Source organism: Lipotes vexillifer, unplaced genomic scaffold (genome assembly GCF_000442215.2).
Source record: "Lipotes vexillifer unplaced genomic scaffold, Lipotes_vexillifer_v1.1 scaffold324, whole genome shotgun sequence".
Lineage (NCBI taxonomy): Eukaryota > Metazoa > Chordata > Mammalia > Artiodactyla > Lipotidae > Lipotes > Lipotes vexillifer.
Genome location: NW_006791816.1, coordinates 162,251 through 174,259, shown reverse-complemented (window position 1 = coordinate 174,259; position 12,009 = coordinate 162,251). Strand labels below are relative to the sequence as shown.

The 12,009-nt window shown below is 40.2% G+C and overlaps 1 protein-coding gene across 1 annotated transcript in view; it reads left to right on the top strand.

The window, feature by feature from the left end:
• Nucleotides 1–12,009, top strand: part of BAZ1A (bromodomain adjacent to zinc finger domain 1A) — a 96,105-nt gene that overhangs the window by 76,645 nt on the left and 7,451 nt on the right. Inside the window, exons 21-22 of the mRNA XM_007464812.1 lie at nt 11,274–11,521; nt 11,614–11,840. Of these exons, the coding sequence (XP_007464874.1) occupies nt 11,274–11,521; nt 11,614–11,840 (475 nt within the window). The remainder of the gene's footprint in view (nt 1–11,273; nt 11,522–11,613; nt 11,841–12,009) is intronic.

Genomic DNA, 12,009 nt, shown 5'->3' with positions numbered 1-12,009 from the left:
CTCTTTTAAGCTGGTATATAAAAAATTGACATCATTGAACCTTAGTATACTTAGTTATTAGTTAAAAGAAGTAACAGCTATGGAAGGTATATTTACTTATTCTACATATAGTATTTATTCACAGCATTTTTTTTTCCTTTACTAGCATAGGGGGAATTATGGAGTAGGAGATGTTATTGTTTTATCTCCTAGAGAAGCTTACATGGCATGGTGACATGGATTAATGTATAGTGGCAGTTAACAGTATAAAATCTCCCAGTGTGATATTTGATTATATGAATCTACCATTATTTTATATTAGTAAAATACTTATAAATTTTTATTTATTTATTTATTTATGGCTGCATTGGGTCTTCATTGCCGCACGCGGGCCCTTCTCTAGTTGCGGCGAGCGGGGTCTACTCTTCGTTGCAGTGCGCAGGCTTCTCATTGCAGTAGCTTCTCTTGTTGCAGAGCACGGGCTCTAGGTGCGCGGGCTTCAGTAGTTGTGGCTCGCAGGCTCTAGAGCACAGGCTTAGTAGTCGTGGCACAGGGCTTAGTTGCTCTGCGGCATGTGGGGTCTTCCCAGACCAGGGATCAAACCAGTGTCCCCTGCATTGGCAGGCAGATTCTGAACCACTGTGTCACCCGGAGAGTCCCTAGTAAAATAATTTTTATTACCAGTATCTTGAGGAATTTATCTGTGCTAGCATAATGGAAAATAAAACAAGACATTTCTGCCCTTGAGAGCTGTATAATCTGGAGAAGCAAGGTTTAAGATGAAAAAACAACTAACAGGAAAATGGAATCAATTTTATATACTGTTTTTTATCCTTATTTAAGTACTTATATGAAAATAGAAAAATATGAACATCCATTTACATCATATTTAGAATATTTTAAATGGATAGGAGTAGGTGGGATAAAAATTGGTCCTTGAACTACCACTGGTTTAATTTTCTTAAAGCACCTCTTTGATCAAAACCCATAGTGTTTCACCAGCCTGTGAGTTAAGAACCATTCAAACTGACTTTCTGGGTTCCAAAAGTTCTTCATAATTTTTCTTCCATTGTTCCACATTGGCCTCTGCAACCTTATTTCTTGCCATTACCAATAAGAATGCTCTCTGATTTATACAGAAAGATTTCTTCAAGATCTTTGAACTAGCAAATCTTGTTGCCTACTTCCTTGGAGGTCCCACTCAGGCCAGAACTTTTCATGAAGACTTATATTAGAAAATCAAGATAAATAGAAAGCTCAAAATAAGAGGGTGGAAATCAATCAAGTGGACTCTATTATTGCATTTATATCCCTCTTTGCTGATATTTCTCTTTAGCTTTGTCTAAAGAGTCATTTGACCCATCCATTTTTTTCCCCTCTCTCGTTGAGTTATAAATCTCAATTATCTTTAGAGGTCCAGATGCTTTTTCAAACAGCTTGGTCATTTACTCATACTTTCAAATGTTTATTTCTTAAGATATATTAAACATAGCTGTTTTTCTTTACAAGTTTTGGGGGGTTTTTGTTTGTTTGTTTGTTTTGGCTGCATCAGGTCTTAGCTGTGGCACACAGGATCTTTGTTGAGGCATGTAGGATCTTTCATTGTGTCCCTCTAGTTGTGGCGTGCGGATTCTCTCTTGTTGAGGCGCGTGGGCTTAGTTGCATGTGGGATCTTAGTTCCCCGACCAGGGATCGTACCCGAGTCCCCTACATTGGAAGGTGGATTGTTTACCACTGGACCACCAGGGACGTCCCAAACAGTTATTTTGTATTGTGTCTAATTCTGTATCTCTTGTCTTTATGGGTCAGATTCTGCAGGCTCTTGCTTAAAATGTTTCCACGTGTGCCTTGTGGGTTTTGACTATTAACTCTCACTCCTCAGAACTTAATCTATGGAAATTTCTTCAGAGAGCACTTGCAAAGATTTTCCCTTGTTTCTGCCATTTACCTGAGGTCACTATGAGTCCTGGACCACTTTAAAATCTTAGTTTGTGTTTTTTCAGGTTTTAAACCTGTTCAAGGCTTTGCTTGTAGTTACATAGTAGTAGACTTATTTCCCCTTTCCACCCAACACCAAGGTCCAGATGCACAGATTTACTTGCCAACTCTTTCTTTGTGGCAGCTGTGTCCACCCTGATGCTTTCAGGTGTAGCCTTTGGGGGTCCTAACTTTTAAGAGAGGACTCACCACATTGAGTGGGTCCTGGGTTTCATGTCCTGTCTCTCCTTCCCTGCCCAGCAGTCAGACAGAAGTTCGACATCCACTAGTGTTTGGTCTGTTGCTTTATGACTTCAGCTCATTGTGTATATCTTCACCCTCCCAGCTATATTAAAATTTTCTTAAAAGTCAGGGACCATAGAATAGACTTGTTTCATATCTTCTAAAGTACTGCATATTGGAGGAACAGTATGATGGAGGAATAATGATAACAACAATAGCATTTACTCCGTGACAGACAGTTTACATGTCTTATATGTATTATCTCATTTAATCTTCCCAACAGCCCTCAGAGGCATAAACTAGCCACATACTACTGCTGAGGCACCTGAGGCACAGAGGGGTTAAGCAACTTGCCCAGGCTCATATAGGGGAGCTAGTACTCAACCTCAAGACAGACTGACTCCATAGCCTACATTCTCTTAATTATTATGACACGGTACATGAAGTTTTATTTGAGGATAATAGTAGAAAATATGGTGTGATAGGACAAAACTGTGTGTGGAGTCATATATCTTGCAAAATTTTGACATGATGTGGTAGGCCCTTTATAATTAAGTGTAATGTCTTAGGACAACTAAGGTAGTCGCAGTATTGAAGATCAATCAAAGGTGGATATCACAAGCCAATGTACAATGATAGACAGGCAAGATTAATGGCATCCAATTAAATGACTTTTTTTTTGGTGGTGGTGGTTTTTATTTTATTTTTGTTAACATCATTATTGGAGAATAATTGCTTAACAATGGTGTGTTAGTTTCTGCTTTATAGCAAAGTGAATCAGCTTTACATATACATATATTCCCATATCTACTCCCTCTTGTGTCTCCCTTCCACCCTCCCTATCCCACCCCTCTGTGTGGTCACAAAGCACCGAGCTGATCTCCCTGTGCTATGCGGCTGCTTCCCGCTAGCTATCAGTTTTACATTTGGTAGTATATATAAGTCCATGCCACTCTCTCACTTCGTCCCAGCTTACCCTTCCCCCTCCCCATATCCTCAAGTCCATTCTCTACGTCTATGTCTTTATTCCTGTCTTGCCCCTAGGTTATTCATAACTTTTTTTTTTCTTTTTTTAGATTCCATATATATGTGTTCGCATACGGTGTTTGTTTTTCTCTTTCTGACTTACTTCACTCTGTATGACAGACTCTAGGTCCATCCACCTCACTACAAATAGCTCAATTTCGTTTCTTTTTATGGCTGAGTAATTATTCCATTGCCTGTATGTGCCACATCGTCCTGATCCATTCATCTGTCAATGGACACTTAGGTTGCTTCCATGTCCTGGCTGTTGTAAATACAGCTGCAATGAGCATTGTGATACATGACTCTTTTTGAATTATGGTTTTCTCAGGGTTTATGCCCAGTCATAGGATTGCTGGGTAATATGGTAGTTCTATTTTTAGTTTTTTAAGGAACCTCCATACTGTTCTCCATAGTGGCTGTATCAATTTACATTCCCACCAACAGTGCAAGAGGGTTCCCTTTTCTCCACACCCTCTCCAGCATTTATTGTTTCTAGATTATTTGATGATGGCCATTCTGACTGGTGTGAGGTGATACCTCATTGTAGTTTTGATTTGCATTTCTCTAATGATTAGTAATGTTGAGCATTCTTTCATGTGTTTGTTGGCAATCTGTACAACTTCTTTGGAGAAATGTCTGTTTAGGTCTTCTGCCCATTTTTGGATTGGGTTGTTTGTTTTTTTGATATTGAGCTGCATGAGCTGCTTGTATATTTTGGAGATTAATCCTTTGTCAGTTGCTTCATTTGCAAATATTTTCTCCCATTCTGAGGGTTGTCTTTTCATCTTGTTTATGGTTTCCTTTGCTGTGCAAAAGCTTTTAAGTTTCATTAGGTCCCATTTGTTTATTTTTGTTTTTATTTCCATTTCTCTAGGAGGTGGGTCAGAAAGGATCTTGCCGTGATTTATGTCATAGAGTGTTCTGCCTATGTTTTCCTCTAAGAGTTTGATAGTGTCTGGCCTTACATTTAGGTATTTAATCCATTTTGAGTTTATGTTTGTGTATGGTGTTAGGGAGTGTTCTAATTTCATTGTTTTACATGTAACTGTCCAGTTTTCCCAGCACCACTTATTGAAGAGGCTGTCTTTTCTTCACTGTATATTCTTGCTTCCTTTATCAAAAATAAGTTGACCATATCTGCATGGGTTTATCTCTGGGCTTTCTATCCTGTTCTGTTGATCTATATTTCTGGGTTTTTTGCCAGTACCATACTGTCTTGATTACTATAGCTTTGTAGTATAGTCTGAAGTCCGAGAGCCTGATTCCTCCAGCTCTGTTTTTCTTTCTCAAGATTGCTTTGGCTATTCGGGGTCTTCTGTGTTTCCATACAAATAGTGAAAATTTTTGTTCTAGTTCTGTGACAAATGCTCCTGGTAGTTTGATAGGGACAGCATTGAATCTGTAGATTGCTTTGGCTAGTATAGTCATTTTCACAGTGTTGATTCTTCCAATCCAAGAACATCATATATCTCTCCATCTGTTTGTATCATCTTTAATTTCTTTCATCAGTGCTTTATAGTTTCCTGAGTACAAGTCTTTCTCCTCCTTAGGTAGGTTTATTCCTAGATTTTTTATTCTTTTTGTTGCATTGGTAAATGGGAGTGTTTCCTTGATTTCTCTTTCAGAATTTTCATCATTAGTGTATAGGAGTGCAAGAGATTTCTGTGTACTAATTTTGTATCCTGCTGCTTTACCAACTGCATTGATTAGCTCTAGTAGTTTTCTGGTAGCATCTTTAGGATTCTCTATGTATAGTATCATGCCATCTGCAGACAGTGACCGTTTTACTTCTTCTTTTCTGATTTGGATTCCTTTTATTTCTTTTTCTTCTCTGATTGCTGTGGCTAAAACTTCCAAAACTGTGTTGAATAATAGTGGTGAGAGTGGACGACCTTCTCTTGTTCCTGATCTTAGTGGAAATGGTTTCGGTTTTTCACCATTGAAAACAATGTTGGCTGTGGGTTTGTCATATATGGCCTTTATTATGTTGAGGTGGCCTTTATTATGTTGAGGTATCTTCTCTCTGTGCCTACTCTCTCAATGGCCCTACTTTCTGCAGGGTTTTTATCATAAATGGGTGTTGAATTTTGTCAAAAGCTTTCTCTGCATCTATTGAGATGATCATCTTGTTTTTCTCCTTCAATTTGTTAACATGGTGTATCACATTGATTGTTTTGTATATACTGAAGAATCCTTGCATTCCTGGGATAAACTCCACTTGATCATGGTGTATGATCCTTTTAATGTGCTGTTGGATTCTGTTTGCTAATATTTTGTTGAGGATTTTTGCATCTATGTTCATCAGTGATATTGGCCTGTAGTTTTCTTTCTTGGTGACATCTTTGTCTGATTTTGGTATCAGGGTGGTGATGGTCTTGAAGAATGACTTTGGGAGTGTTCCTCCCTCTGCTATATTTTGGAAGAGTTTGAGAAGGATAGGTGTTAGCTCTTCTCTAAATGTTTGATAGAATTCGCCTGTGAAGCCATCTGGTCCTGGGCTTTTGTTTGTTGGAAGATTTTTAATCACAGTTTCAATTTCAGTGCTTGTGATTGGTCTGTTCATTTTTTTGGCGGTACATGGGCCTCTCACTACTGTGGCCTCTCCTGCTGTGGAGCACAGGCTCCGGATGTGCAGGCTCAGCGGCCATGGCTCACGGGCCCAGGCGCTCCACGGCATGTGGGATCCTCCCGGACCGGGGCACAAACCCATGTCCCCTGCATTGGCAGGCAGACTCTCAACCACTGCGCCAGCAGGGAAGCACTGGTCTGTTTATATTTTTATTTCTTCCTGGTTGTCTCAGAAGGTTGTGTATTTCTAAGAATTTGTCCATTTCTTCCAGGTTGTCCATTTTATTGGCATAGAGTTGCTTGTAGTAATCTCTCATGATCTTTTGTATTTCTGCAGTGTCAGTTGTTACTTCTCCTTTTTCATTTCTAATTCTATTGGTTTGAATCTTCTCCCTTTTTTTCTTGATGAGTCTGGCTAATGGTTTATCAATTTTGTTTATCTTCTCAAAGACCCAGCTTTTAGTTTTATTGATCTTTACTATCATTTCCTTCATTTCTTTTTCATTTATTTCTGATATTTATGATTTATTTCCTTCTGCTAACTTTGGGTTTTTTTTGGTATTCTTTCTCTAATTGCTTTAGGTGTAAGGTTAGGTTGTTTGAGATGTTTCTTGTCTCTTCAGGTAGGATTGTACTGCTATAAACTTCCCTCTTAGAACTGCTTTTGCTGCATCCCATAGGCTTTGGGTTGTCGTGTTTTCATTGTCATTTGTTTCTAGGTATTTTTTTATTTCCTTTTTTATTTCTTCAGTGATCTCTTGGTTATTAAGTAGTGTATTTTTTAGCCTCTATGTGTTTGTATTTTTTACAGATTGTTTTCCTGTAATTCATATCTAGTCTCATAGCATTGTGGTCCTAAAAGATACTTGATACGATTTCAATTTTCTTAAATTTACCAAGGCTTGATTTGTGACCCAAGATATGATTTACCCTGGAGAATGTTCCATGAGCACTTGAGAAGAAAGTGTATTCTGTTGTTTTGGGATGGAATGTTCTATATATATCAATTAAGTCCATCTTATTTAATGTGTCATTTAAAGCTTGTGTTTCCTTATTTATTTTCATTTTGGATGACCTGTCCATTGGTGAAAGTGGGGTGTTAAAGTCCCCTACTATGATTGTGTTACTGTTGATATCCCCTTTTTATTGCTGTTAGCATTTGCCTTATGTATTGAGGTGCTTCTATGTTGGGTTCATAAATATTTACAATTGTTATTTCTCCTTCTTGGATTGATCCCTTGATCATTATGTAGTGTCCTTCTTTGTCTCTTGTAATAGTCTTCATTTTTAAAGTCTATTTTGTCTGATACGAGAATAGCTACTCCAGCTTTCTTTTGATTTCCATTTGCATGGAATATCTGTTTCCATCCCCTCACATCCCCTATGTGTCCCTAGGTCTGAAGTGGGTCTCTTGTAGACAGCATATATGTGGGTCTTGTTTTTGTATCCATTCAGCCAGTCTGTGTTTTGGTTGGAGCATTTAATCCATTTACATTTAAGGTAATTATCGATATTTATGTGCCTATTAACATTTTATTAATTGTTTTGGGTTCGTTATTGTAGGTCTTTTCCTTCTCTTGTGTTTCCTGCCTAGAGAAGTTCCTTTAGCATTTGTTGTAAAGCTGGTTTGGTGGTGCTGAATTCTCTTAGCTTTTGCTTGTCTGTAAAGGTTTTAATTTCTCCGTTGAATCTGAATGAGATCCTTACTGGGTAGAGTAATCTTGGTTGTAGGTTGTTCCCTTTCATCACTTTAAATATGCCCTGCCACTCCCTTCTAGCTTGCAGAGTCTCTGCTGAAAGATCAGCTGTTAACCTTATGGGGATTCCCTTCTATGTTATTTGTTGTTTTTCCCTTGCTGCTTTTAATATTTTTTCTTTGTATTTAATTTTTGATAGTTTGATTAATATGTGTCTTGGCGTGTTTCTCCTTGGATTTATCCTGTATGGGACTCTCTGTGCTTCCTGGACTTGATTGGCTATTTCCTTTCCCATATTAGGGAAGTTTTCAAGTTATAATCTCTTCAAATATTTTCTCAGTCCCTTTTTTTTTCTCTTCTTCTTCTGGAACCCCTATAATTCGAATGTTGGTGTGTTTAATGTTGTCCCTGTGACTGTCCTCAATTCTTTTCATTCTTTTTCCTTTATTCTGCTCTCTGGTAGTTATTTCCACTATTTTATCTTCCAGGTCACTTGTCCATTCTTCTGCCTCAGTTATTCTGCCATTGATTCCTTCTACAGAATTTTTAATTTCATTTATTGCATTGTTCATCATTGTTTGTTTGCTCTTTAATTCTTCTAGGTCCTTGTTAAAGGTTGTATTTTCTCCATTCTATTTCCAGGATATTGGATCATCTTTACTATCATTACTCTGAATTTTTTTTTTTTTTTCAGGTAGATTGCCTCTTTCCTCTTCGTTTGTTTGGTCTGGTGAGTTTTTACCTTGCTTCTTCATCTGGTGTGTGTTTCTCTGTCTTCTCATTTTGCTTAACTTACTGTGTTTGGGGTCTCCTTTTCACAGGCTGCAGGTTTGTAGTTCCGCTTGTTGTTGGTGTGTCCCCAGTGGCTAAGGTTGGTTCAGTGGGTTGTGTAGGCTTCCTGGTGGAGGGGACTAGTGCCTGTGTTCTGGTGAATGAGGCTGGATCTTGTCTTTCTGGTGGGCAAGACCATGTCCAGTGGTGTGTTTAGGGTATCTGTGACCTTATTATGATTTTAGGCAGCCTCTGTGCTAATGGCTGGGGTTGTGTTCCTATCTTGCTAGTTGTTTGGCATAGGGTGTCCAGCACTGTAGCTTGCTGGTTGTTGAGTGAAGCTGGGTCTTAGTGTTGAGGTGGAGATATCTGGGATATTTTCACCATTTGATATTATGTGGAGCTGGGAAGTCTCTTGTGGACCAGTGTCCTGAACTTGGCTCTCCCACCTCAGAGACACAGGCCTGACTCCTGGCTGCAGCACCAAGAGCCTGTCAGCCACAAGGCTCAGAAGAAAAGGGAGAAAGAAAGAAAGAGAAAAGTAAAATAAAATAAAGTTATTAAAATAAAAAATAATTATTAAAAATGAAGAAAAATTTAAAGTAATTAAGAAAAGAAAAGAAAGAAGAGAGCAACCAAACCAAAAAACAAATCCACCAAGATAACAGTGCTGAAAACTATGCTAAGAAAAAAAAAACCCACAGACAGACAGAACCCTAGGACAAATGGTAAAAACAAAGCTGTACAGACAAAATCACACAACGGAGCATAGAAGCATATACATACACACTCGCAAAAAGAGAAAGAGGAAAAAACATATATATATATATATCGTTGCTCCCAAAATCCACTTCCTCAATTTGGGATGATTCGTTGTCTATTCGGGTATTCCACAGATGCAGGGTACATCAAGTTGACTGTGGAGATTTAATCTGCTGCTCCTGAGGCTGCTGGGAGAGATTTCCCTTTCTCTTCTTTGTTCGCACAGCTCCGGGGGTTCAGCTTTGGATTTGGCCCCGCCTCTGCGTGTAGGTCGCCTGAGGACGTCTGTTCTTCCCTCAGACGGGACGGGGTTAAAGTAGCAGCTGATTCGGGGGTTCTGGCTCACTCAGGCCGGGGTGAGGGAGGGGTAGAGAATGTGGGGCGGGCCTGCGGCGGCAGAGGCCAGCATAACGTTGCAGCAGCCTGAGGCGTGCCGTGCGTTCTCCCGGGGAGGTCGTCCCTGGATCACGGGACCCTGGCAGTGGCGGGCTGCACAGGCTCCCCAGAAGGGGGGTGTGGATAGTGACCTGTGCTTGCACACAGGCTTCTTGGTGGCTGCAGCAGCTGCCTTAGTGTCTAGTGCCCGTCTCTGGAGTCCGCACTGATAGCCGCGGCTTGCGCCTATCTCTGGAGCTCGTTTAGGCGGTGCTCTGATTCTCCTCGGCACCCCAAAACAATTGTCTCTTGCCTCTCTGGCAGCTCCAGACTTTTTCCCAGACTCTGTCCCGGCTAGCTGTGGCTCACTGGCTCACTAGCCCCCTTCAGGCTGTGTTCACGCAGCCAACCCCAGTCCTCTCCCTGGGATCCGACCAAAGCCTGAGCCTCAGCTCCCAGCCCCCGCCCGCCCTAGCGGGTGAGCAGACAAGCCTCTCGGGCTGGTGAGTGCTGGTCGGCACCGATCCTCTGTGCAGGAATCTCTCTGCTTTGCCCTCCGCACCCCTGTTGCTGCGCTCTCCTCCGCGGCGACAAAGCTTCCCCCTTCTGTCCCCTGCAATCTCCGCCCGCAAAGCGGTTTCCTAGTGTGTGGAAACCTTTCCTCCTTCACAGCTCCCTCCCACTGGTGCAGGTCCCGACCCTAATCTTTTGTCTCTGTTTATTCTTTTTTCTTTTGCCCTACCCAGGTACGTGGGGAGTTTCTTGCCTTTTGGGAGGTCTGAGGTCTTCTGCCAGCGTTTAGTGGGTGTTCTGTAGGAGTTGTTCCACATGTAGATGTATTTCTGATGTATTTGTGGGGAGGAAGGTGACCTCCACGTCTTACTCTTCCGCCATCTTGAACATCTCCTAAATGACTTAATAGGTTCAAATGTTTCTGTATAAAAATTGGTGCTGAAAGTTCTTTTTAAGGGGGTATTAACATTTTTTTAAATTTACTTATTTTAAAAATAATATTTTCTTGGGCTTCCCTGGTGGCACAGTGGTTGAGAGTCCGCCTGCCGATGCAGGGGACATGGGTTTGTGCCCGGGTCTGGGAAAATCCCACATGCCGCAGAGAGGCTAGGTCTGTGAGCCATGGCCTCTGGGCCTGCACGTCCGGAGCCTGTGCTCCGCAACGGGAGAGGCCACAACAGTGAGAGGCCCGCATACCGCAAAAAAAAAAATAAATAATAATAATAATATTTTCTTAGGTATAGAAGACAATATAGTTGGCATTTATACATAATTGATATTTTTAATAAGTTATATTGAGATATATTTCGCATATATAAAATTCACCCTTTTAAATTATACAGTTCAGTGGATTTTAGTATATTCACAGTTGTACAGCCATCCACCACTATCTAATTTCTGAACATTTTCATTATCCCCAAAAGAAACCTTAAATGTGATTTATACTTAGAGAGCAGTCCATCTTTTATCTGAAATGAGGCAGTAACATTCTTGATTCAAATGAATAGTAGCTGACTTGTAATCATATATAGTGAGCTTTCTAAATTACGTCAAGATTTGATACAAAGAACTAGATTACTAGATTGAGAACACATTGCCTAAGTTATTTTTCTCTTTTAACTGTTGAAATCCCCCAGCATTTGGTTTACGGATTTAAGTAATTCCTTATGTCATAAATAAGATGTGGCTCAGCAAATTTTCTTTAACACGAGGTTTTTGTTTTTAATATCAACATGGTCTTTTTGTGAAGTATTAGGAGAGAAGAACTGTGAATTCCAACCTATTTACACTACCAAGAAAATAGTTCTAGGAGATATCTAGGGTTTGCCTAGGAAGTTTAATCACTTTCCCTTTTCATTTAAGATGCCAGTGACAGTGGGCGTTCTTATAAAACAGTCCTGGACCGTTGGAGAGAGTCTCTCCTTTCTTCTGCCAGTCTATCCCAAGTCTTTCTTCATCTCTCCACTTTGGATCGTAGCGTAATATGGTCTAAGTCTATACTGAACGCCCGTTGCAAGATATGCCGAAAGAAGGGTGATGCTGAAAACATGGTACTTTGTGATGGCTGTGATCGGGGTCATCATACCTACTGTGTTCGACCGAAGCTCAAGGTATTTTTTTCTTCTTCTGCTTCTCAGATTAGAATTGAGACACTGAGATTTTGAGTGACAGATGATTAATGATCATTTATGTGATTTATCAGACTGTGCCTGAAGGAGATTGGTTTTGTCCAGAGTGTCGGCCAAAGCAACGTTCTAGAAGACTCTCCTCTAGACAGAGACCATCCTTGGAAAGTGATGACGAGATGGAAAGTAGTATGGACGGTGAGGATCATGAAGTTGATGATGATGATGAAGAGGGTCCAAGTGAGGAGGAAGAGTATGAGGTAGAACAAGATGAAGATGATTCTCAAGAAGAGGAAGACGTCAGGTAAGTCCTACCATGCAATAAAATGAGAGTTCGAGTCTTTAACTAGACAGTCTCTTGACTTTTCAAATGCAAATGGAATGATTGGGGCCCATAATTTAAAAACAAAAAACTAGTGTGCAATATAGTGTCATAAAGTTCCCCTTGGTTTTTTTTTTTTTTTTTTTTTTTT